The 27921-nt window shown below is 43.8% G+C and overlaps 1 protein-coding gene across 1 annotated transcript in view; it reads right to left on the bottom strand.

Annotated features, from left to right (window-relative positions):
• Positions 1–883: 883 nt before the first annotated feature.
• Positions 884–27921, bottom strand: part of SLC38A11 (solute carrier family 38 member 11) — a 50479-nt gene continuing 23441 nt past the window's right edge. Inside the window, exons 7-11 of the mRNA XM_075610058.1 lie at positions 9592–9662; positions 6218–6379; positions 4980–5092; positions 3843–3974; positions 884–1150 (exon numbers count right to left, since the gene is read on the bottom strand). Of these exons, the coding sequence (XP_075466173.1) occupies positions 884–1150; positions 3843–3974; positions 4980–5092; positions 6218–6379; positions 9592–9662 (745 nt within the window). The remainder of the gene's footprint in view (positions 1151–3842; positions 3975–4979; positions 5093–6217; positions 6380–9591; positions 9663–27921) is intronic.

The raw sequence follows: 27921 nt of genomic DNA, 5'->3' as shown, positions 1-27921 counted from the left end.
ACACCATATCAGGACAGGAAGAATATTCTTCATTTGGTAGCTTTTAGCAAATAAGTAGCATGTTATTAGGCGCATGACGGCAGAAGTGGAATTTAGCTTTGCTAGATAGATAGATAGATAGTTAGATAGTTAGATAAACCCATTAGCAAACATGGACAAAATTAAAATGATAAATGGTGGAGTACGGATTGTGCAAAAAGTACTAACTATCTTGGTTTACCTGGGATAGTCCCAGTTTGCAAAGGTCTGCAGAAAAGAACAAGCAGGTCAATGATAACTGTAAACTGCATAAAAAGGCGTGTCAGAAATCCTCTATCTTTCAAAATAAAGAAAAATCAGATGAATATTTTTGAAGCATAGCCCCTGTTTTATTTCTAGCATATTTCTATCTTAAGTAGACATGGGCCTGTCCCCTAAACCCTGCGCAGGCAAGAGTATTCCATAAAATCCATTATCTTGCCTTCCTTCAAGTTTTTATCCTCAATACACAGTACCATGGACATTTTCCTAAGCCACTCTGGCCTTTGTGTTTTGTACATGCGTATATATCCATAAGACTTTCACCCACAACAGTATTTCAATCTGAAACTCACAACCCTTTTATTCCCTGTACCCAATTTCCAACTCTATCTGTCCATGAAATGTCTGTGAATTGACTGCATAACCTCTGTTCTTTTAATGTAACCATGTATTGTTATAACTCTGTGCCCAGGACACAGTTGAAAACGAGAGGTAACTCAATGTATTACTTCCTGGTAAAACATTTTTTATAAATAAAATATAAAAGAAATAAATCCTGCTTAAATAATCCAACATATTACACAATTCAGTCCTCATAAAAGATCAATGAAACAATGGTTGCAAATGCATCTTTATTAGGCCATCATGTTGTGCTGATTTCAGATGCATTCATTGGATAAAGAATAGTCGAGGTAGAGTTTTTAGAGAAGCAGTAAAATAGATCACGACCATGATTACATTCTTGTGGATACAATATAGCCATAAAAAAACCAACTGGCATTATGACCATTCCAAGTAAGAGTATAAAACAGGGCATGATATTGTTCACATGGTACCAATGCTCTTCAGAAAGTTTCAGATAGCATGCTGTGGGGATGATGAAAACCAGTGGAGTGGCACTAAGAACTCCCTGTTGGAAAGTACAAAAAGTGATTAGGTAACGTTTGACTAAATAAATAGAGATGAGCACATATATACCAAGAGCTATTGAAACTAGAAGCTTAAAAATACCAACTGATTTCTTGATTTTCTAGATGTTCTTTATTCTATATTGATGAAGTCACACTGACAGTTTTTTTTAAAGAAAATTAAATCATTTTCACAATGAAAAATATTAACTTGGGTATGTTTTATGGTGAAAAATAAAAAAGTGATACTGCGCTCAACGATTTGTGATATAATGTGTAAAAATATCAATATCCTTAAATAAAGGTGATTTCTAAGTGATCAGTTTAAACATCAATATAGTGATTAACTTAACCAAAATAAAGTGCTGTGATAAAAACAAATCAATATTGTTAATTAAACCTGTTCCATTCAGGTTAAGTGAAGATGAGGTAACTGCTCCACAAACCAAAACTAGAACAAAAAATAAAAAGAGAGAACAGCGCAAGACCTCATAGTGTAGTAAATAAATAATTTATGTTTGTCTCATTCAGCAGGTAAGTATTGCACGTACATCAATCAAATAGATATTAGGCATGACATGTTATGGACATGTTACCACAACAGCTAGCAGCATGGGATCACTTCGAATTCATCTGGGCTGACGAATAGACTCCTGTCTCCCCTTAGATGTTCCTGGGTCTCTCTCCTCCCAGTTAATGATCGTCGCACCAAACGGGAACCGCAATACCGCCAACACGAGACGAGACCTGCTCCACGTTGGTGCTGTGTGCCTTACTTCCCGGTGTGCACTGGTGACATCACTCGGGGTGTCCCGTCTCGGAATGGGGGGCCGCAGTGCTGCCGATGTGTGGTGTAGCTTACTCCACGCTGATGCTCTGTGAAGCTGGACACAGAGCATCAGCGTGGAGTAAGCTACACCACGCATCGGCAGCACTGCGGCCCCCCATTCCGAGACGGGACACCCCGAGTGATGTCACCAGTGCACACCGGGAAGTAAGGCACACAGCACCAACGTGGAGCAGGTCTCGTCTCGTGTTGGCGGTATTGCGGTTCCCTGTTTGGTGCGACGATCATTAACTGGGAGGAGAGAGACCCAGGAACATCTAAGGGGAGACAGGAGTCTATTCATCTTCCAGCCCAGCCGAATTCGAAGTGATCCCATGCTGCAAGCTGTTGTGGTAACATGTCCATAACATGTCATGCCTAATATCTATTTGATTGATGTAAGTGCAATACTTACCTGCTGAATGAGACAAACATAAATTATTTATTTACTACACCATGAGGTCTTGAGCTGTTCTCTCTTTTTGTTTTTTGTTCTGGGTATGTTTTATGCATTGATAATATTTGCTGTATCTGACATGCTTCCCATAGTTCTGAATGGTAGAAATTGGCAAATTCAATTCGCAGACAGATATTCAAGAGACCTATTTCAATAGGGTGCAAGTGCTATTTATGTCCCTTGAAACCTCCCTTCAAGCAACATGTGGAGAGACACCTGCGCACAAAAGAGAGATACCTGGGAAATATGTTAATAGGATATGCAAAGTATATTGTTATGAATCCTATTAGCATATGTCCCAGGTGTGCTCCTTTTTGCGCATACGTCTCTTCATATGTTGTTCGATGGGAGATTTCTGGGGATATGTATAGCCCATGTGACTATATTAAAACAGGTCGCTCAATCTAATGTGCAAATAGTGGTTACATTACATGCCTTTGAACAAAGGAAGGCCAATGTGCATTTTTTAAAGACTGAGCTGTTGATATTAGTGGCTGAAAGGAACTCCCACCTTTGCTGCGAATGTCGGCAAATGATTCACCCATCTCTACTAATGGGTTAATTGCCAATTTATTTTAGTGCTGTAGTATTGGGTGGAGCAGTTAAAATGTGCATTTGTGTAATACAGTATGGCTTAATAGGAAGTCCTTTCTGTATGAAGACAGATACCACTCAGACATGCAACAGGCAAAATATATAAATTTATTTTAGGAAAACTTCACATGTTAATTTTTCCTCGCCATGTGGCTCAACAATTCATTCTTCTGGGCAGACATGTCATAAAAAGTACCCTCTGCAAAACCCTGGCTACACCTCCCAATCCACATGTAAGTATTAAAGAAGGCACATTTGTTGGGCGAATTTGGATCTTTAGCGATTGGCCGGTTCCTTTGGTCAACAGATTGCAGAGGATCAATCTCAAAAAAAGGGCGAATGACGGTTTGCGGATTTTAAAATTATTATTACCAATACACTCCGCGGATTTCGCAATCCGTTGATGGATTTGTAGAATCCAATCTGCGGATTCAGCAATCCGTTGGCGGATTCAGCAATCCGTTGGCGGATTCTTAAATCTGCCATCGGATTGCTTAATCCGCAGATTGGATTCTACAAATTCGTTGGCAGGTTGTAGCCAATGGCGGTGTTTGATAAATCCATTTCGTAATTAACACCGCAAAACGGATTTTGGGTTGAAAATGCGAGAAAATCTGGGAAAAGAATTTGGCCGGATTCGACCATCTCTAGTAAGTATCACTAGAATTACCACTGGAGATATAGCTAGTTAACATACAGTATTCGAGTCAAATCACTGGAGAGAGTGCAAACTAATCCTAAAGAGACCACAGAATGTACAGTACACACAATACCAATTCAAATCTGTGTTACAAAATAATAAGACAGTAACACTTACATTTAGCTCTAGAACCATTCCTAGGCAGTCATAGGCTAAAGATATACATGTAGTCAGAGAAACAACTACTACGGTCACTGCTAAATGAAGAACGTAAGTAAGGGTCCCACCAAAAAACACATTTGCAATCACCTGCAAAAAAACACAGATACCTCTGATTTATCAGTTTAATTAATGACCTGACCCCACCTTAATACATCATTTTCAAATCCTGGAAACAGGTGGATGAGCCAATAAATATAGTCTTTTCCAGGAAGTTAACACAGCTTTTATAGAACCACAAGGGTTAAAGCAGCAGTGCCATCTAGTGCCAGGTTTTTAAGAAAGTGGCCATGGTATAAGTAGAAAGGGGATGTTTACTAACTAAAGCATGCAAAATGCACACATTAGGCTAAACAGTGAGAGACTAACAATTTCCAACAACTATCCTCTTATGTTTGCTATTTTGGATATCCACAGTAATATACATACATACATACATACATACATACATACATACATACATACATACATACATATATATTATGTGCAGCTCTGTGTTGATTGTAAATTATGTTTCTTATGTAAGATGCAGAATTTTAGCCAGGGAGGTTTACTGTACGTGAGACCTAGCAGAGGTTTTGAATACTAAGAAAACCAGACAAGTTGCACACAAATATGCAGAATTTAATGGATCCCATTATAATACTGTAGGTGCATCACTTAATAATACTCAAATTACGATTTGATGCAAATGTGGCAAGACAGGGTTATAGTAGTTTGGTACTCTTATAGGTTAAGAGATACAGGTTAAAAACGCATGTTACAGTACATAACAACATGTCCATTATTAGGAGTGCATTATATACAGTATCTGTCATGTTCCCATGTTCACCGTCAAACAATATAAAGTCTTCTAAGCAGCTCCTACTAACTGAGTGGAAAAGTGCTCAAATGAGGAAGACCTTACAAGCCCATGTCTTCAATTTGCAATATGTGCCCCAAGTAGAGCCCTACAGTGTGTAATCAAGATAATTATCTAGAATTTTGACGTCATATGGATATATACTGTAACCGATGATCCACATGTTCAAGAAAAATATGTGGGATATCCTTTGCCCTAATTAAATGTATACTGTATAAAGCCTAAACACTCACCTCTCTGGCCACAAAACATTCCATTGGGTAAGTCAAGATTATTGTGATTGCATAGAAAAATCTTCCAATGGTGGCGAGGTTATCATCTTTGCAATAATTCTCAAATAGATCACCTAGGAAAATATAATTGTGTATTAGGAATCTTTATTCACAGAGCAACGTAGATACATTGAACAAAAATCTAAATCTATTTCCCCTTGTAGCTTTGGGTCCCCATTTATTCCTTACACAAGCCCTGTAACAGAACAGTGAATGTAGTTTGATCATTATGGAACATGAATACTAACTTCAACTTCTGAGAACTCATTCATTCCAGTAAATGTACAAATGTTGAAAATTCAAACCTAATGGAAAATATAAAATACCTAAATTCAATGCTCCCTATGATTCACTGTGACGGTTGTTTTCCTTTTACACTTTTCAATGAACATCCTCAAACAGATCCAACCAAGATCTGTAGAGTTTTGTGTGTAAAATAAAGGTCTCTTTCTTGAGTTAGCAAATTTCCATTTAAAAAAAGGGCAGCTCAGCCAAGTTTTCAGTCCAACGTTAAAGCGAAAAAAAGCATTTTTTTTTTTTTACAATTTCTATAAGAAGACACATTCATAGCAGTGCTTCATGTGATAATACAAGGGATCTTACTTTCAGAAGTAGAGTGTGCTTAAAATTAATTAGGCGTGAGATCTAAGCACAATAAATAGTTTGTTTTATACCAAAGATTGCAACATTGCAAATTGGTTGAACATTTAAAAGTGAGCATTTAGCAAATTCTGTCTGGGATCTTTGCACAGAACAAGATAAAACAAACAAATACAGCCAGTAGCAAACATATTACACGACCTTGTGATATGTAAACACTGAATGATGTTTGATCTGCCTGTTACCCCAGTTACTAACATATCCAAATAACTTTCAGCCTTGACATGAGATATACCTTAAAGCTGCAGTTCCACATAATATGTCCATTTGTTTGACAAATCACAATTATTTTGCTGAATGTTTCATGTAATCTGTTTTCTCTGAATATTTGTTATTTTATTCATATTGAGGCTTGAATCGTCCAATGTAAAAGTCTTTCTAGCACACATGCAAATAATTTACCATTGAAATGAGATAGGTGTTGTATGGTTGAGGGCTTTCATTTGATGGCACCTCCAATATATGTATGTCACAAGCCCTGACCTTAATCATACAACTATGAAATGTATACAATAATCAAATATCCCAAAATACATTACCCTGTATTAAGCCTGTAAAAGACACATATCCGAAGACAGAATATTGCACACTGATAAACAATGAGATCATCATTGATACGTGGGTAATACGAGACCAATTATGGATTGTAGCTTCTTCCAGAGATCCGTAAATTAAAAAACAAGCATGGTGGCACATGAAAACTGCAACACAGAAGAGAAATAGCATGTGTTTGTTAGTTTAAGTCACCTACTGCCATTATTTACGCGTATAATTGTTCTTGCATGTGTAGCTGACAGCTCCACGCACATGTTGGAAGTGTTGATGTTCTGTATCCCACTTGAATCATCATTGTGCTTCTACAATTATAAAAATTCCTATGAGAATAGTGAGGATTGCGCTACACTTAACTCTTTGTAGCAGAGGTGTGCAAGGCTGTACCATTCAAAAATGACAAAATCATGAAGGTGGTTAATTAACTATTTCTATTACTGATGCAGCGGTCGTTATTCAAACACTTCACGCGTCATGTACATCGGAATCCCGTTTTGAAACCGCGGGATGAATTCCAGCCTCCCGCACTAAGATGCGAGCGCGGCAAATGCAGAAAAACGAATTTTAGTGTTCTGGTTATTAAAAACATGAAATTGACACAGTAGCACAGTACTGTACACATTGGAATTCATCGATTTTATTGCAAACGAAGAAACATAATCTATGAAATTCAAACAAAATATCCGCGATAAGTGCGGGTGCCTGGGGCGATTGGCCGCGTTCATGCTGCGTGAGGAACAGCAGAGAATTCAAAATCGGCGCCGTGATGTGTTCGAATAACGGCTGCTGCATCAGTAGGTACATTTTATGTCTTGACGTTTTATGGAGGTTAGACACATTCCTGGTTATCTTTGGAAGAAATAGGTTTATGATGAATACTTCAATTTACCACTGACAAAAATGTATACGTTTGTTTGATATGTATTGGCAAATTATTATTTCTTCTATTAGGAATAGTTATATGAAATGATAAGAAGATGGAAACTTACAATACAGAACGTAGTTGAAACTGAACAAACTATTTATTTAGCATAACTTTCCATACAGGGAATGTGCAGTACGAACAGAAGAAGATGGTACCGGGCACTTCTAGTGCAGTGAAAGTGACAAGTGACTACAGACGTGATTCACCCAAATACAAATGAAATAAATCTAAAAAAATAATGTGACAATATCTACCACTACAATGTGAATAAACGGTGACTATAGTGAACAAATAAATATAATGCAGCAGCTCTACACCCTTAGAGTGGACAGTCCAGGCCCAAAATATAATGCGTCGTCTTCCAGGTAAGGGGAGCGCTGCAGATCTCAGATGTGATATGTGGAGAAGTAAGAAAAATATAATGGTGCAGACAATAAAGTCAAGGTGTATCCAAAACAATATGTCAGTCCCACTCACATATTTCTTCTGAAAATAGAAGGCATTTCAGAGACTCATCTCTCTCTGATAGGAGCCCTTTGCCAGGAATCTCTGACCGATGGCTGTATGTAGATGTTGGATCTTGAATGGTAAGCTGTGTGTGTGGTAATACCTATTACCTCCCTCCCAGGGATAGGGATAAGAAAGAAAGAAAAACTATAGAGAGAGACCTCGCTCAGACCCCTAGTTGGTAGATGCGTGCTGCCTGGGGATAGGCTAGATAGACAAGAAATGTGTACCGAGAGTGGTACACCAAAAAGGATCCCCTTTAAATAGGCGCACTGCAGACCTGAATATAAAGACGGTCAGGGGTTGGATGTGTTGTATAAAAATAAACTTTATTAAATATCCATGTGATGGTATATATAAACCTGTATATAGTGCTGTGCTATACACTGAATAATAGTAGACTACTGTTGGTCTATCCAAACTGCGTCTGGCGTCTCAATGTGCTCCCACTAATTCTGTCTCCCTTTCTAGTTTCAATGGATGCTTTTGTTATCAGAAGTCTAGATGGGTATGTTAACCCTGTGACATATTCGTAGGTTTAGACTATACCGAGACTTGCAATATATCCATGCAGCATATCCACGCGATGTGCAGACTGCGCATGCGTTATGTAAGTTAAATAATTACGTATCTGTTTGTGTACGCATTGCGCATGCGCCGGAACAGTGCGTGAAGGTAACTGTTTGGACGGCCCGTCCAAACAGTTACCTTCACGCACTGTTCCGGCGCATGCGCAATGCGTACACAAACAGATACGTAATTATTTAACTTACATAACGCATGCGCAGTCTGCACATCGCGTGGATATGCTGCATGGATGTATTGCAAGTCTCGGTATAGTCTAAACCTACGAATATGTCACAGGGTTAACATACCCATCTAGACTTCTGATAACAAAAGCATCCATTGAAACTAGAAAGGGAGACAGAATTAGTGGGAGCACATTGAGACGCCAGACGCAGTTTGTATAGACCAACAGTAGTCTACTATTATTCAGTGTATAGCACAGCACTATATACAGGTTTATATATACCATCACATGGATATTTAATAAAGTTTATTTTTATACAACACATCCAACCCCTGACCGTCTTTATATTCAGGTCTGCAGTGCGCCTATTTAAAGGGGATCCTTTTTGGTGTACCACTCTCGGTACACATTTCTTGTCTAAGAAAGAAAGAACGCACAATGGTATAGTATGTAGAAAATAGGTCTATTACATATATTAAAACATATTATTATCCACTCACATTTTCAAATGTGTAATCGTACAATGGAGAGAACCGCTGGTACACATGGGGTGTACGCCGTCTGCTACTGCTGCCTCGTGCGCTTCTGCGTACGTCACGCAGACGTCACTTCCTGTGATGACTCGGGTAAGGGCGGAAGAAGCTACTGTGGATACTCGGCTTCTGCAGTCTGCCAGGACCCTCTTTATCAGCACTCAGTGGTTTCCAAAGCGTCAGATTCTACGCTTTTCGCTATGGCTGATTCCAGAAGAAGCCATAGCGAAACGCGTAGAATCTGACGCTTTGGGAACCACTGAGTGCTGACACAGAGGGTCCTGGCAGACTGCAGAAGCCGAGTATCCACAGTAGCTTCTTCCGCCCTTACCCGAGTCGTCACAGGAAGTGACGTCGGCGTGACGTACGCGGAAGCGCACGAGGCAGCAGTAGCAGACGGCGTACACCCCATGTGTACCAGCGGTTCTCTCCATTGTACGATTACACATTTGAAAATGTGAGTGGATAGCCAAGCAAGTTTACATCATCTGATGATTTTTATGGCAGAAGAAATGAATCAGAGAAATGCTTGCATCATATAACTTCTGCTGTTAACCAACAAAATGCAAAATAACCATGATACATGGATTGCTTAATATTACACATTATTCATGCTGTCAGTCTATACGTTCATAATGTACTTACCAAAAGACATGACACCGATGGCTTGTATTGCATTTGACTTGGCAAAAACCCATGCATCTTCAGTGTGGGGTCTAGATTACAAACAATAATATTAGGCAGGTTTGCAAGTAGTGATAAATAAAGTGGAGTTGATTCACCATGACAAACCAAAGGTCAACAACTGGTCTGTGCAAAAAGTATATTTAAAGGGTCTAATTCACAGGAGGACTGACAAGTCCAAAGCAGAGTCCAAAGACATTACAAAAAACTACTAACAAGATATATAGTTAAATAGTATGTAACAGGTTTTCCCCCATCCTCTGGGAGATCACGCTATTACAGGGTGTCATGTGCTGGTTACCGGTTGGTTCACAGAAGCTCTGAAGTTCCGCCGTTGTTAGTGGGGAAGACAGGACAGGCTTTTGGTTCTCACTGGTGCTGCGCCTCCATCTCTTGCAGGCGCTAGGAGTGCTGGATGCAATCCCTACAGGAGAACTCTCTTCTGCTATTCCCCCTGATTAATTGCACTCTCAGGCAGGAGTATATAAAAGAACTGGAACTTTATTCTTCAAACACACAATACAGCCTTTAACTGATTCACTCTGTTCCTTCCTCTGGATGGTCACTGGAATCAACCACAGGCTAGGGCCCAAGAGTCTATCCTAGCTCTTCCCTCATGAGGGGTAGTAGTCCCACTCCCCTAATAAAGGGGATGGAATGTGATCATAGCCCTGGTTTCACACTCCCAGCAATCACTCTCATGGGAGAGAACAAGCCCCCTACATTTGGCTGTGCAGCCCCTTAAGTACCCTGGGGTAGGATCCCAGGTCTGAGTCCCTGATTGGGCAGAACACAGCCCCTAGGCCCACCTCTCCCTGTTGCTCAAGGAAGCTGCTTACTGCAGGGGAAAACCCAGATTGATCCTAACACTGCCTGCACTGGTACCATGGCTTACATGTTAGGCAGGGCAGATTAGAAGCCAAAATGAAGACATGGCTACAAGTAGATGAGGTCCATCAAGTTCGAACTAAGCTAAATTCAGATGACAGATACTTTATCCTATATCCATACTTATGGTATATTGATCCAAAGAAACTAAAAGGTTAATTTGGCATGACCTATCCTTCCTAAATCCATGCTGACTATTACAGTACTAATAATTTTGTATTCCATTGGTATTCCTGAATATTATCCCGTACTAAACCTTCAAGTAGCTTCCCCACTATTGATGTTAGGCTTACAGGTCTGTAATTTCTCGGTTGTGATCTAGCTCCCTTTTTTAAATAAAGGCACCACATCTGCTATACGCCAATCCTGTGGTACTGAGCCTGTGGAAATTGAGTCCTTGAATATTAAATGTAATGGTTTGGTTATTAGTAACAACAGTAAAAATAGAAAACAATACACAAAAGACCAAGAGTTGATAAAAGGCTTCACTTTGGCGGAAACGTTCTTCCCCATAGTGACAGCCTTCACATTCTTAATATACCTACGAAGGAGATCCTTTGTGCAGTATTTCTAATTTTACGATTGTTACTATATATCTTGTTAGTAATTTATTATAATATCTTTGAACTCTGCTTAGAACTGTTTAGTCCTTCTGGGAATTATACTCTTTAAATATACGTTTTGCATAGACCGGCTGTTGTCCTTTGGTTTGTCATGTTAACGTACTCCTTTTTCTTTATCCATATTACCCTTATAGATTTTGAGAGACTACCTTTTGAGTCATGCTCATCAAATATCTATTTTCCCTGACATTTTCTAGTACAGATATACCATGACTTCCAGTTACCGGAGCCGCGGCTGAAAAGGCAAAACGCTGTTTCATGGCTGCGTATCCACGCTTCCGTATCGGACTCCTCACAGCGATAATACTCTGCCCCAATGCCGGACACAGTAAGGGCAGCTACAGCTGTATTTTTCCCTTTGCTTTCCCCACTGGGACAGTTGTGGAACTGTTTTTCTATTTTTAAATAGGTGTGAAAATAGTACCAATACGACAACATTAAACACAATCTTGCAGTTTGAAATATTTATTATAAAGATACAGCTTGTCTACTACAATAACTCCATGTCTGCAAAATAGTCTATTTCTGTGGCTATTTCATAAGGAACAGGAAATATTTAACAGCCTTATTATCAAGCCCTTAGGAATTGCTAACTAAGTTATCTAATGAGCTATCTTTATTAGCAACATTGTAAGCCTGCCAGTTATTATTAATATTAATTATGTTATATTCTTCTTGCATTCAAATGGCATACATTTGACAGGAAGTTAGGGATATTGGAAATGTTTCGAATCGATGGCCAAAACCACAAGAAAAATGACGGTAAGGCATTCATATGTACAGTTCTGATATGGGCATCATGTTCTCCTCTCTAATTGTTACTCTAAATATAATTGCTTATCACTGCTCACTGATCCAAGAACAGCACATCAGGCAATGGGCAATTGATGTGCGTGTCAAAAGTTACATTCAAATTTACTGTATTTAGCAGTGCAAAATAAGGCAAAGAAGACAAAACAATTATACAAAGACTCTCTAGAGCTGGATATATAGATTTTCCATGTCTGAGGTTTGTATTTTCTACGGAAGATGTAATACTGCCTGGGTTTACCAATTCACAGCATGACTGTTTGGATTATTGCCAGGAGATCCCATAGGATATTGAGTTAAAAAAGAACAACAATCAAATTTCTGATTTTTGCAGTCTTTCTGTGAGGTTTTTTTTGACAGAGGAGTCAAAGGGTTGAAGTCAGACTCTCTGATGTCTGTCATGCACTAAAACAACAGTGGCCTCTAGCAAAAAAGATTAATACTAAATTACAAAACAGTGCATGTAATTTAATCCTTTAAGTGTCTGTGCAAAGAGTTGCAGGCCCATGAGTAAAATAGCATTTGAACCCTTTTTGTATCGGAATAATATATCACAGGCTTTATGGCACTGAAGTGCTAACACAGAACTGAATTGATGAGGGCAGATTTGGTCAGTTTATCATAATTCAGTCTGGGCTGTATAAGGTTGACTAATTGTGGGGTAATATTGGCATGGTGTGAATAACAAAACAAATACATCTGACATGCAAGAGGTATAAAAACAGTACATCTGATTACCTGATCACTGAAGTGTACCAAACTCAAGTCATTTACATTTATTTTACTTGTTTATTTTTTTTCTAAAGCATTAATCATCAATCTTCAAGATATTTAACCTCTATTTCAGCCATTGGTCATTGTGACTGCACCTTTAAAACATCCGCACAACCCAATCGTAACGCAGTTGCTTAGCCTTGTGCTCTTTACACCAACACATGTACTCCTGCTCTCTGTAGGTCTTACAATATACTGCTTAAGACATACCTGGCCTGAAGAGCTTACACTCTAACAATGTTCTTTTACATGCTATTTCTCAGTTGCTTACATAAATGAACTATTGGACGAGGAAGTTGGTTGTGACTGTAGGGGCCTAGAGACCAGCATATTAAAAGTTAAGTCCCGTCTCTGGACCCTGTCTGTTTGATGAATGTGCAGAATTGCCCTGCACACCCATCTTCATGTGGCTCATGTGGCCAGCATGTAAAGTGTTAACAGCAATAAGGCTGCGTCCCCACTGGCGCTGACCGCGCTCATGCTTGAGTGCACCGGGTGTCTTCGCTATTTCGGAAGCGCGTGGGGGGGGGAGGGCATTACTGGCAAATTGAGTGCGCTCGAAAGTTAAATTCACAGCGTGAGCATGGATGTGACAGTCCACATTGACCAAGCTAAGCGCGCTCAGCACAAGCGGGGACTCAGCCTCAGATGTAAAAGCAATGTTAATCTGGTCTGTAGTGCAATGAATAATGCATTTCTTTCTTTCCTGGGCATGCTAGGCTAATAATACAATTACCCAGTCTGCACGCCTAGAAACCTGGGTTGGGCTGTTTCCATGGGGAGGTTGGACACAATGGAGGGTGAGGATGGGCAATCTTCCTATCTGGGAGATGTTGGTCCAAAGAGCGGAGCCCTTGGCTGCTCAGACAGAGAGGCAGCTATCTCCTCAGGAGATAGCGAACCGGCACTGAGATTGGCCAACACAGACGAGCCCTTGCGCAGTGATTGGCTCCCCACACAGCCTCCGTACTAGGATTCTGTTTCCCACAGATCTCTCTTGGGTTAGCATGCAGATAGACTAAGCGGTCGGCTCTGAGGGCATGCCAGACACCCGAAGTTGAGGCTGCTTGCTACGCTGATTGGGAGATTTGAAGTTGCTCTGATGCAACTTGCACCAGACATGTAGACGACTAAGATTCCCCCTGTTTCACTGTAGGGTTGTGAGTATATGTTCTGTTGTGACTTTGTGCTGCGTCTGTTGCCTGCATCTCTAAATAAACACCCGTTTATTTGATCTGTGTCCTGTCTGATGCTTGATCCCGTGTAAGAGTCCTGGTCTCCCATGACATTCGTTCTTCCGTTCCAAACACATCTACAGCTCCATGAGAGCAGTGGCCGTGATATACATTATAAATGAGCAAAAAAGTAATGACATCTACTGACTGTCATAAGAGCACTAAAATTTATGACCTACTTTTGTCGCCACAGAAAAGTGTGCCAATAACTCCCACCCATGCTCAAATCAGTGGCTCCTCCAGCTCGGAAAGAGTTATACTACTTGTGGGGGACGTTAAAAAGATTTATGGGAAATATATTCAACAGAAAAACAACCTAATCGCAAACCACACACAAAAAAAAAAACCATTCTGTCCTTAAATTCCCAAGCTTTTGTTTGAAGGAACAACTTTTCCCACAGTTAGAAGAATTATTTACTTTATTCACATTTGTTTACACAGCTATTTTCCCAATTGGCTTTCCTGCCAAAAAGTGGGCTCCAAATTATGATATAAATCTGTGATGACAAATCGAGTAGCTCTCATTGGTCTTTCCCTGATAACCTATCATCGGTTCTTAACCCCGTGTGTGCTGATGAGGCAGACCGTGCAAGCCAAGTTGTAGTAATTTATGCACTGTATATCTTTATTTATATAGTGCCCACAGTGTACTCGGCGCTTTATAAAGACAGAGCAGTAGAGGGAATTACAATGCAAAAAGGGCAACAAAGTCAGAAAATAGTAAAGGAAGTCCCTGTCCCAGAGATCTTACAATCTCTAATGAATGATTAGCTTATATTAAATTTACTCAAAGGGTGTAAATATTTTCTATGACTTTTTATGTGCCCTCATTTACTCATTAATAAGGGCGTCCAACCCCTGTTAGAAATTCTCTTTAACCCTGAGTGCCAAAGTCCCTCTGGCACTTGGCGATCATGTGACCTCTCTACGGGAGTGATCACGTGATCGAGGCATCACTGATGATGGAACAGAAGAGAACAGAAGAGAAGTCCTCCCCTTCCATTCCTCAGTCGGACTGATCGAGTTCAGCGCTACACAACGCACAGAGCAAATAGCATATGACGTAGCTACTATGTCATGGGCCTCTGGAGTGCCTGTCCCCATGATGTGGTATCTCACATGTTTTAGGCTTACCAAATGGTTAAAGAAAACAGACATTTCAATTTACAATAGAAACTTAACTTAGTATTAAAGCAGCAATCCTGTTTTCCTTTTTTAATCTTTTTTAGAGTTCTAGGCTTGAAGTGGTGGGTCTCCGGAGCTGTACCACGTTAATTTCAGCTCCAGGGACGCCCTGCTTCCTGAGATACTTACCTCCGTAGGTGTCACGTTTGTGCTCGCCACAAACCGGGACCGGACCGCGGGGCTGAGGCTGGGTTATGAAATCACCGACCTTAGACCGCGCAGACTGGTCCGGAGTGCGCAGTTCATAGTCAAACAGGCCGGGTTCAGGACTGGAGATAACAGCATAGTTGTTGGACAAGCCAGAGTCGGGGTAGGAGATATCTGGGTAGTCGTAGTTCAAGCAGGGAGTCAGCAACAGGAAATCAAGCTGGTCCTTTTGCGTCAGCGCAATCGCTGCAGGTCGGGAACGAGGTTTACGCGAGTGGCGTCCACGACCCATGGCGCCGGTCTAGGTGAGGGAAGACTGACCGCAATGGGCACACCGCCAGGCAGCACTAGTAACCCCGTGTTACAGCGCAAAAGAAGCAGGTCTCTAAGAACCAGGAACTCAGGAACTCAGTGTAGCAGCAGCAGGCTTGGAGGAAACTGGAAGAGTAAAACGAACTGGAACAAAAAACAGAGATACGTAACGAGAGAACAGGGCTTGTGGCAGAAACACAGGTAACATCCCATAAGGATCTATGCTCGGCAAGGAAGTGAAGGCAAAGCAGGATATTTAAAGCGACAGTGACCAATCCGGAAGAGGGGCATGGCGGAGGCGTGTCGAGGAGCTGCTCGTGAGTGGCTGAGAGACCAGGAAGTAGTGGAGCACACCTGAGAGTCTGTAACACCAGTGCCAGAATCCAAGATGGTGACGGCAGAGTTCAAGGTATGCTTTGGGCGGCGGCATGGGTATCGACAGGGGGTAGGGGCAGCAGCCGCTGCAGTACTAGTAGTGGGTAAGGAGGGGTCACGCCGCAAGGGACGTTGCCCCCGATGCCTTACAGTACCCCCCCCCCCCTTCAGGATCGACCTCAGGACGATCATAACCACTCCTAGAGTTGGGGGACCTGGAATTGTTCCGGAATTGTCTAGGATGGAGAGTAGAGTTGTGGTCCAGAGACTCGTGGGCACTCATTGGTCTCGGAGACATGGAGCTATTCCTAAATTGTTTTAGGCGAGCAGGGCATCCGTAAACCAGTAGTTCATTGGCGAGTACAAACTTAGGATAGGAAAGTGGTGGTAGGGAAATTATTGGTACGTGGCTCGCTATGCGAAATGGCTTGGAAATCCAAGGCTGTGAAGAACCAGGGGGTTCCGGAGCAGAAACGGCAGAAGGGCACCCGCTGGGAGCCCAGTCCCTAGTAATGGTACCAAAGTTCAGGACAAGTGGCACCAATAGTTGAAAGAGTTCATCAGGGCGACCTTCCGGACAGACAAACTCTTTGCTGACATCAGCACGTGGGAATTTGAGAGGGTCTTCTCCTCCAGAGGTTTTCCGGGTAGTGGTCAGCGAGGGTATAGGGTGGGTGGGTGCATTGCCAGGTATGGGTATAGTAGATAACAAGGTGAACAGTAAACCAGGCTTAGGGACTGAAATCTTGAGGTGTGAACTGAGTATTTCCAAAACAGAGGACGCAGGCACCACAGAAGGTTCCGTGAGGGATAACCATGGGTTCGCTGAGGCAGAGAAGCAATCATTAGTGGAGCTACCAAATATTGTAGAACGCTCAGAGAGAGACAATATAGTCTGTGATCTCCACTTCCCAAGTCCAAGCCAGAGACAACAGGGAGAGAAACCCCATAGTTAAAGTCATACTAAGGTACTTCAGGGGGCCACCGAATGGTCCGTGAAAAGAAACTGCCCTCCCGCACCGGGGATTTGGAGTGCGGCAAGGGTTACTTCGGATATGGCACCAGAGTTCGGAGAAGGTATACAGGGCCTTGCAGAGATTTGAACAACCGCATGAGGCGGATTATGTGCTGCAACGAACTCCAAGGGCATCGTAATTGTTATAGGAGTGGGAGTAGGAATAAGCTCTGGAGCTTTAATATCTGGAACGTGACAATCAGGCAGTACAGGGGCAGCGGAGGGAGGGGAGCTAGTGTCTGGAGCCTCAGAATCAGTAACAGGGACACTGGTAGAAGGAGAACTAGCGTCTGAAGCTGACGCATGGGAATCAGTGACGGGTACTGGGGAAGTTAGAGGGTCAATAAGCGGTAAGTTGGAACCGGGAAAACTCTTAATAGCAGAAACCTTAGTAGGAAAAAGAGTTTTATCAAAAACTGCAAGGGCCCTAACTGGGGTACTTGTCATAACAAAATCAGAAATAGGTATGTTTACTAGTGCAAAAATTCTGATAACGGAACTGCTAGCCAGTGATGTGGGTGTCTGAGTTTCACTAATAAGAAAATCAGATACTGTGGAAAGTGACTTAGGACTAATCATGGAAGTTCTAGGTTTGCAGGATATGTGCGAGAAGGTACCCTTTAGCACAGGGGTTTTAATCTTAGCCCTGAATAACCCAACGGTTGCTGGAGCACATTTAGATGCAGTGCTAAAGGACTGAGGTTTAGCAAGTGAAGGAAGAGAAAATAGCTCAGATTTATACACCTGAATTTGTAATGTAGGCAGGGTGGTTTCTGACTGTACTAAGGGGGTGACAACAGATACGCTGATCTCTGGAGGGGTTGCTTGGGAAGGAGTGTCTGGGAAATCAGAAAAGACTACAGATTCCATGACAAGGGAACTATGTGCTGAAGCAGGGATCTCAGCATTCTGAGTGACAGACTGGGTCAGCGAAATACCTGGAAGTGGGGATTCTGCGAACAGGCTTAGGGAAAAACCCGGTTCCTGAATACCTTTAACTGGAACCAGTATTTTAGCAGAAGTTTCAGGGGACACGGCAACGGAAACTTGAGCTGAAGCAGGGGGATTGTAGTAAAGAAAATCCAAGGACTCCGCAAGCTTAGGGGAGTCATTTAGTGCAACCTCTGCTGTCAGACTTGGGGATTCACTCTCTGATGCTAGAAAGGATGCATTAGCCTGGGGGCAGCAAGGATTTACAGGGGTCAATGCAGATAGTATCTGAGAGTCAAAAAGAGGGAGATTTGCCTCTGAAATTGATACGAGTTCCTCCTCTGGAGCCAAGGATGTAGCCTTAGCTGGCGAACAGGGGATTAACAAAGGAGGCTCATAGGGCTGACCTGCAGGGGTTAATATAGGAATGAGCTCGGGAACAGAGCTTAGGGATTCTAATTTAGAACGTTGAAGTAGAAGGGGTTCCTTCTCTAACATAGGGAGCACGCAGAGCTGCCTATCAGGGGTTAAAGCAGAAAAAACCTCAAGGGCAGGAGTTAGGGATTCTGAGTTAGAAAGTGAGGGTACATTCTCAGACACTAGGGCCGTAGCTTTTGAAATACAAGTATATTTCACGGGAACCTCACAGACCTGACTGGCAGGGGTTAACGCAGACATTCTTGGGATTTAAGCAATGGGAGGTGTAATCAGGGCTAGAAATCATGGCAGCTTCTACCTTAGGGGGCAGTGATAGTGGGGTGGTTTGGACATTTTTTGGAGAGGGAGGTGCCCCCACAGGTTTAACAACAGGACTGACAGAAAAGGGTTTGTGAATAGTCTGTGCGTAGACAGCAAGTAGAGGTTCACGCTCACTTATGTTCCTGTCAAATTCCAGGAATAATTTAAGGGTGGTGTCTATGGCCTGAACCAGTACCCCAAAATCCCCAGTTTCCAGTCCCGGAGTGGACCTAAGAAGGAGCAGTTGGGAGTACTGGGCTTGAAACATCTTCTTTAACTCTCTACATTCCTGAGATTTAGTCAATATTTCTTTACGAGTCAGTCTTTCTGCAGGGGTTAACCCTTCGTACATACAAGCAAGATTAGGCGGAGGCAGTTTTTCTAACAAATACTGTTCTTCAAACAGGGACTGGTCCGCAGCCTGGGACATAGGTTTAGTTACACATTTACCAACCCCCGCCACGGCGCGGTCCGGTTTTGTGGGGCCGAGCATACTGTCACGTTTGTGCTCGCCACAAACCGGGACCGGACCGCGGGGCTGAGGCTGGGTTATGAAATCACCGACCTTAGACCGCGCAGACTGGTCCGGAGTGCGCAGTTCATAGTCAAACAGGCCGGGTTCAGGACTGGAGATAACAGCATTGTTGTTGGACAAGCCATAGTCGGGGTAGGAGATATCTGGGTAGTCATAGTTCAAGCAGGGAGTCAGCAACAGGAAATCAAGCTGGTCCTTTTGCGTCAGCGCAATCGCTGCAGGTCGGGAACGAGGTTTACGCGAGTGGCGTCCACGACCCATGGCGCCGGTCTAGGTGAGGTAAGACTGACCGCAATGGGCACACCGCCAGGCAGCACTAGTAACCCCGTGTTACAGCGCAAAAGAAGCAGGTCTCTACGAACCAGGAACTCAGCATAGCAGCAGCAGGCCTGGAGGAAACTGGACGAGTACAACGAACTGGAACAAAAACAGAGATACGTAACGAGAGAACAGGGCTTGTGGCAGAAACACAGGTAACATCCCATAAGGATCTATGCTCAGCCAGGAAGTGAAGGCAAAGCAGGATATTTAAAGCGACAGTGACCAATCCGGACGAGGGGCATGGCGGAGGCGTGTCGAGGAGCTGCTCGTGAGTGGCTGAGAGACCAGGAAGTAGTGGAGCACAGCTAAGGGTCTGTAACACCAGTGCCAGAATCCAAGATGGCGACGGCAGAGTTCAAGGTATGCACTGGGCGGCGGCATGGGTAGCGACGGGGGACAGGGGCAGCAGCCGCTGCAGTACTGGTAGTGGGTAAGGAGGGGTATCGCCGCAAGGGACGTGGCCCCCGATTCCTTACAGTAGGGGGTAGAAGCTCCGGCTGGGCTACTGTATGTTGGACTTTCAAAATGGAGGTTTCCTATTGGCCCGTGTGACCGGGTTATTTAAACCTGCAGAGGTGCTACCAACACCCCCTAGAGAGGTATGTATCTCGGAGAGCAGGGGGTTTCCAGAGCAGAAATTAATGCTTAACTTTTTGGGGGGGAACATATGTTCCTTTAATGATCATACTGTAGGAGTGTACTTATTAAATATTTCTGGAAAATTAATGTTAAAACAGCAGTCCAAGCTGCGTTCCTCCCCCCCCCCCCCCCTTAACTATGTGCATCAGTACAATCCACACAATGATAAGTAATTAGCTATGTTGCCAATTGATCCGTTCTCCTGTGATCGATCGGTGGTGATTCGGCTCGGGGGTTCACTAAATGGCTGTCAGTGCAGCAGAAGAGGACCAAAAATGCAAAGGTCTGTGGGGGAAATCATGTGACCAGACAGTCACTAGATGTAATTGGCGCACTCAGTGGCGGGCCCCGGGCAAAAAAACATTTCAGGACCCCCTCATGTCTCTCTCTCTTTTTTTCCCCTCATGTCTCTCTCTCTCTCTCTCTCTGTTCTCTTTGCTCTTTCTCTTTGCTTGTTCTCTCTTTTCTCTCCCTTTGTTCTCTCGTTTTTTTCTCTCTCTCTCTTTTCTCTCTCTTCTTTCTCTCTCTTATCTCTGCTCTCTCACTCTCTCTTTGCTCTCTCTCATGTCTTTATTTTCCCTCATGTATTTCTCTCTTGTAATTCATTTTCTTTGTGTCTCTTCCTTCCTGTATCCTTTCCTTTTCATGTCTGTTTTTACCCCTGTGATTTAACCCTTCCCCTCCCTCTCACCTTTCCCAGCCTGTTTCTCAGGCTGCAGCTCCAGCCCCACGCTGCCCTACTTGAACCCCCGCCCCCTGACCTAGGCCCCGCCCACCTACAGAGGCTCTGCAGAGGAAGGAATTTCCCCTCTATCCTTCCTGCTGCATCTCAAGGCCACGCCCACCCACAATGTGCTGCCGACTGGGGGGAGAGCGGGCCCCCCAAAAGTGCGGGGCCCCGGGCTTTGCCTGGGCTATAGCTACGCCCTTGGGTGCACTGCTAGAGAGAGGGCAGGGCTCAAAAAAGGGTGTGCCGGAGGCTGTTTCAGAAGTGGAAGGGGATGTGACTTTGTAAATGGTTGCTATAGAAACAAAAAATGCTTGTTACATTATAATAAATTAAAAATGTAATTCAGAGTTGTTGTTTTTTTTTTTTTTTTAATGCTACAAGTATTGCTTGGTCTGCAGCTTTAAGGCAAGACTGTGATGTTTTGCTAGCAACAGCAGAAGTGAAAAGGTTAACATGTACTTACTTAAAAAGAAAAAGCTTCCCACTTCTGTTTAATATCAAAGACATTTCAGTGGCATCCATGCCTAAATGTTTCTAAACCGTGCTTGAAAATTAAGAAATGTCTTACAAATGTGCCCTCTAGTGGCTAAAATAGCAAATAGCAACAAAAACCCAACATAAAAGGTTCATAAAGCCTGTTACAATTTCTGAAATATGACATTGTTTAAGCTTTTCAGATTCATGCAGAGGGTTTGGAAATGGGACTTTAGATTCTAAAACTGTGTTTAACCAATAATTTCACCTGCTGCATTACTTGCACAGACAGCCTGGGTTAAAAAAAAAGTAAAAATAAGCTAGTTAACTGTTTTAAGTTTGAGTGTGGTCATTGGCTCTGCACTGATAGGCTACAAACCTCCCACACAATAAGGTTAAAGCAGCATTACATGTGTGTCCCCCCACTTTCTCCCTCCCCCCCCCCTTCCACAGAGGCCAATACCTTTACTTTTTTTTTATTCCTGCAGACATGTAAAATATTTAAAGCGCTTTATTCCACTCCAGACTAATCCACTTTTTGTTTCCGGAAAAAGATAGGAAGCTTGCGGTTTTAGATGTTAACTTGTCAACAACTCCTCATATTGATCCACGTAATCACTCCACAAATTGCCCAGGCGTGCAATCAAGTCAAAATACTCACAGTATAGCTTGATACATTCATACTATGAGTCATGTTAAAAATGCTATTTAGCGGCAAACACAATTATTACTTTTATATATAGCTCCCAAAATGGGCACAATGGATTGGATTTTTTACCTCACTTCTCTGGCATGTTACAAAAAGTTGATTAGAATATAGAGTATATTTGCCATTTTTCAGTACAGAACAAAATGTGAAAATTGTTTATACTTCCAACCCCTATTTTTAGATAAATATATTTCCATGGTAACAAGGACACCAGCGTTAGCCAATACATTTTGCTTTCTCACAGCACACTGAGGGTTTTCATTGAAACGGACACCGTTATCGAGCAGCAATAGAAGGCTGAGAACAGGAGATCATTGAGCAGATTAGACACATTTATATATTGAGTTATTGAATATCCACATACATCAGAAATGTGACCCTTTATGGATAAAGTGTTAACACTGGTTTAATTTTTAGACTGTATAAAATAAACTACAAAAAAAGTGAGGTCACACATGTACTGAAGCAAACGGCAATTTACTTGAGGGGGAATGAGAGTAGTTGGAATAGGAATTTACTTGTGTGTACTTATGGGTTAGGCCTGAAAACAGGCTCCACCTTAGGCCTAGAGATTGTTGAATGGAGGAGGAGAGAGTGGAAGACACCGAATGCCAAACAGAGTGCAGTGAGGAGTAGGTGGCTTGTTAAGGTGATTGTGTGAGGGTCCTACAGCCGCCGCCATTGAAGGCTTCAACCTTCGGTCCAGGTTAGACTGCAGAGAAATGTATTTATTTTATTTATTATTTAACTATCAAATATTTGACCAGGAAAAAGACAGTGAGCGTTACCTCTCATTTTCAAGTATGTCCTGGACACAAAATAATAAGTTAAGAACATTACAAGTTACAGTTACAGACTTGTTTAAAGTATGAAACAGCCAAAGTCTTGAAAGAACATAGGAGGCGTGTTTGAGAGACTGAGGTAAAAGTGGGGTGTTTAGTAAGAGAAGGAAGGGTGAACAGATTTTTCATGGAACCTTGAAACCATAAGCAGACTTCTGGAGGCAGATCCAATAAGATAAGCACTGTGTTTAAGAAGCCTGCTCAGATAATTGGGTAACTTGTTCAGAAAGTACTGTATTTGAAGGTAAAAAAGGAAAAACAGACTCAAGGGATAGCCAACATAGTCAAACTAACATACCACAATGGTGAGTGTTGTACTTAAATAATACGACAAAACAGCATATTGAGTTGTAAAAAAATGTCACGTTTGCTTAGGGGAATTTGGGGTGCTATACCCTACATCCCCATAGTCAATAATTGGCATTAGCATCTGCCGAACAATGCACTTTCTGACCATTGGGCTTCGGCAGGATTTCTTTCTATAGAGTACACCCAGTTTGGAAAAGATTTTGTAGGTTAGTTTATCAATATACAGACCAGATGGAAGTCTAGCCACATTACCAAATATTTTAAGTAAGTAACTGAGTAATGAGTGTTAAAGTTGATCTGATTAGTAGCTATGTCATTTGAAGCTTTAGAAGTTTAGCTTTAGTCCAAAGTACCATAGTTACTATTTGTCAGTGTTCAAAAACAGTTTGTTTGTTGTGATCCAGTTATTAACCTTTGAAAAATCAAGGCAAGGCAGTGGGTACATTTTCTGGGGGAGTGCGTCCGTAAGCATTGCTAGGCTGGGTGGGAAGGGGGATTAAAATAAGGGATAAGGGAAGAGGTTTTTATTAAGCAGAAACGAGCACCATGAAGGAAAGACGGAAGGTTAGGCAGGAGTGCTTAGAGATGGCAGGGTGTGGGCAAGTTCATACTGAACTCCAAACGGAGCAAGGTTAGAAGTAGGAGGCTGTTTAGGGTGATTGTTTAAGGCACCTACGGCAGCCCCCATAATCACAGGCTTCAGCCTTAGAATTAGCCTTATAAACTAGCAAATAAAAATATCACTTGTGAGCACATTCACATCTCAGACAGGTCTGCAACACTGCTTTTCATCATCTCTTAACATATGGTGCTTCCATCTTTTGCATCATGCCCATTTTGACATGGACCCCTACATGCATATGCCTGTTGTATTAAGCAGCTTTTCATCACAGAGTTAAAGAATTGCATAGCAAGTACAACCTATTCACAATCAGCTTTTTTTTTGTTTTGAGGGGAGTGCTCCCACTGTGCTTGAACCATAAAGTGCTCATGGTTAAGGTCTTATACTTTGTAAGACCATCTTTCCGGACTCAGACCGGCCTTTTTCAGTTCCTCTGATCTTCAGCAACAAGGCCCAGCAGATCCTCAAGGTCAATACTTTGGTGTTTTCCTGCTGCAGATTTCCAGACACCTCTTCCCAGAATTCTTCATCCAGAATGCCAGACAAGAATTGTTACGATTGTACTCGCCACAAACCGGGACCGGACCGGACCGCGGGGCTGAGGTGGGGTTATATAATCACCGACCTTAGTCCACGCAGACTGATCCGGATTGCGCAGTTCATAGTCGTACATAGCAGGATAAGGATTGGAGAAGGTAGCATCGTTGTTATGCAAGCAGGAGTTCGGCAACAGGTAGACAGGAGTACCCAGCTTCAGCTTAGGAGCGTGAGCGCGGTAGTGGCCTCTGTGCGAGGAGCGACCTCGGCCCATGATGCCGGTCTCAGCAGGGGGAGACAGCAGGCTGGCCAAAGTACACCGTGGGGCAGCGTCGGGGAAAAAACAACTCTTCAGCACAGAAGTCCAAAGCAGGCCTCTGCATGGAGAATAGCAGCAGGCCTCAGGAAACGACTGGTAACCTCTGCTAGGGGAGAATACAGCAGGTAGCAGAAACCAGTGCTGGTAAACCAACGCTTCAGCACAGGAGTCTGGAACAGGCCTCTGCGTGGAGATTAGCAGCAGGCCTCAGGATACTCAGGCCTCTGCATGGAGAGTAGCAGCAGGCCTCAGGAACTCAGGAACTACTAACGAGAATTAGAGAGGTTAGTACACAAGGAGACACGCCAGGCGGCTTGTGGCAGAGACAGTAACGTCCAGAGAAGGATTATGCTCAGCACTGACTCAGTGCCAAAGCCCAGCATATAAAAGGCGGAGATCCAATCACAGGGAGGAGGTGTGTGAGCATTCTTCCAATGACGGAGCACAGGGCTGAAGCTGCAATGAGAGGCAGCACATGTGCCATTGATTGCCAGAGGAAGCCTTTGTAACTGCAGAGGTCTGCAAGGCTATAATCAAAGCCAGGAGCGGATTCCTTACAGTACCTCCCCCCCCCCCCCCCTTTTCAGGTGAGACCTCCGGATGAACAGGTTCATTCACAGATCTGGGGGACATGGAGTTGTTCCTAAACTTCCTTAGGCGAGAGGTGGCGTTGAAAGCCCATGGTTTGCTGGGATTCCTTACAGTACCCCACCTTCTGGGTGAGAAATCTGGATGGACAGGGCCACTCATAGTTCTGGGAGACATAGAGTTGTTCCTGAACTCTCTTAGGCGAGGCTTAAGTTCAAAGTCCAGGGGGAGGCGTGCACGACACTCAGGTGAATGGCAGCTTAGAGTGTGAGCTCCATCCCCTCCGGCGTTTCAAACCGATCTAACTCCAGCAAAAACACAGTAACTGCATAATTCAGAACCTGCAGAACGTGGTTAAATATATAGAGATGGCATCAACCAAAACTTTAAGGAAAAAAACACAGCCGGTGTCTACTTATTTTAAGAGCAAAGAGGCTGCCAGGGCTGACATACCTGAGTCTCCAGTGCAAACAGCATCAGCAGACCCAGAATTGGACTCCTCACCTGAAGAACCAGACGATATGGCTGTAATGAGACGTAAGGACATGAAGGAGTTTTGCAGCAATATGAAACAATTCTTTAAGTCTGAACTATGGGCACTTCGGAAGGATGTGGATGCACTGGGGGAGCGCACGGCCGCTTTGGAATCCAGGGCAGATGAGACTACTACAACCACAGTACAAACGCAGAATCAAATATCCACCCTAAAGTCACAGATCACTTCCCTAGAAGATAAAATTGAAGACGCAGAGAACCGCGACCAGCGCTGTAACATACGGCTGAGAGGGGTCCCAGAAGCTATAACAGACCCAGAGGAATTCACCTCGAGGTGGCTAGAAAATATATTCCCAGATATGGCTGCCAGAGACCTGGTTCTAGACAGATGCCACCGGGCGCTGAGGGGAAGACCTCAACAAGGAGACCCCCCGAGGGATGTGGTGCTTAGATTCCACTGTTACCGCACCAAAGAAGAAATATGCCGGATAGCAAGGGAACTGAAGGTGGTGGAGTTTGAGAAAATAAAATTTCAAGTGTATCAGGATCTGTCACCTGCCACGCTAGCAAAATGGAGAGCAATGGCCCCAGTTACCAGAACGCTGCGAGATCAAGAGATTAGATATCGCTGGCTATTCCCATGTGCCCTCATGGTCTTTAAAACCGGAGTGGCACATACCCTCAAAAATATGGAGGACACTGAGGGATTCCATAGGAGGGTCCTGGGATCAACACAGAGTCCCCCTCGCCATGTGGCGGCTAAAGATGGCGCCCCCGCGCAGTCATGAACTAACCCACGACTGATGCACTGAGCCCTGTATAAAAGACCCTCCGCTATCCACGGACACCGGAATCTACTGTCTGGACCAACCCCAACAATGCCCCTCATGACCTCAGGACCGTTTGGGACCCCTTCCGCAGCCCTCACCAGTCCCTAGAGTGGGGAATCGGCGCCCTACAACGCAGCAGGTCCTACTCACGTTTTTGGACCGGTAGCCATCTTCCCTTGCTCCTTCCCCGAACCGCGCGGGAACTTCACTGATCTTCGCGGGCTTGTCCAGTGACGTCATCACCCCGCGCCATCTTTCCGCGAGAGCTGGATCCCCAGCGCCTGCGCAGTAGAGGGGGGAAGCGGAGGCGCTTACTGCCCCCACCAAGATGGCCGCCGAGGAGCGCTGCCACGCTCGGGATACCTGGCGCCTGCGCAGTGGAGGGAGGAAGCAGGGACGCTTACTGCCCTCACCAAGATGGCCGCCGAGGAGCGCTGCAATGCGAGTTCCCTCCCAAACGGGGAGACTAGAGAGGGCACAGATGCGGAGAGGCTCCGGACACGCTACAAGGGACTGTGCGTGGCGGCCTCCGCTCATGATCATGCCCCAGAACCTTACCCTGTGATTCCATAATCTGTGAGTCTGGGCTCTGTGGTTCCTGCTCTACCACTAGGACATCCCCTTTGAGAGGGTCTGGAACCGGTTCTGCAACATGGTTTTGGACACACGGGTCCACTGAGGCCTCTGGAATTAGGACAGACTGATTAGCAGTGTCACTCACTTTTGCAGGGGGGTCAGGCTTCCACGCTTCTTCCTCAACTGGCTCCGTAGCCTGGGGTGTAATAGGCTTCAAGAACCGCACACCGCAGCATTCACATTCGGGCTCCCACGCCAGAGCACCTCTATGACAGTCACAGGTGGGACTAAAGCACTGTACACCCGGTTCTCCGCCTACCTCAGTCGTCTTGAAGTCTAGCGGTAACTGGGACATGTCGGCTCCCTCGTCATAGGCTTCTTGCAGGCAGGGGCACATTAGCATAAGGAGATCTATTCCTGGCGCTCGCCAGGGCACATACACATTAGGGTGTATCCCCTGACAGTCTATCTCATCCTCATGCATCATCTCACCCTCAGAGAACAAAGAGTCTATTACTGAATCGACGTAGGGTTGAAGATCACAGTGCTTACTCCCCCTGGTGGAATGCGAAGGAAGGGCACTTTCTACAAGGGAGTGGTTCTGGCTCTGCGCTGAGTCACTCACATCACAGGGGAGGGGCTCTGATTTTCGCGCCAAACCCGGACAGATTGTTGCAACATCTTTCTGTGCAGGCTTGCAGCCAGCAGCACGTGCCCTCTCCTGATTTGGCGG

The sequence above is a fragment of the Ascaphus truei genome, chromosome 7 (assembly GCF_040206685.1).
Source record: "Ascaphus truei isolate aAscTru1 chromosome 7, aAscTru1.hap1, whole genome shotgun sequence".
NCBI classification, from domain to species: Eukaryota; Metazoa; Chordata; class Amphibia; order Anura; family Ascaphidae; genus Ascaphus; species Ascaphus truei.
Note: the sequence above shows the minus strand (reverse complement) of the source record. Positions and strands in the feature narration are given on the sequence as shown.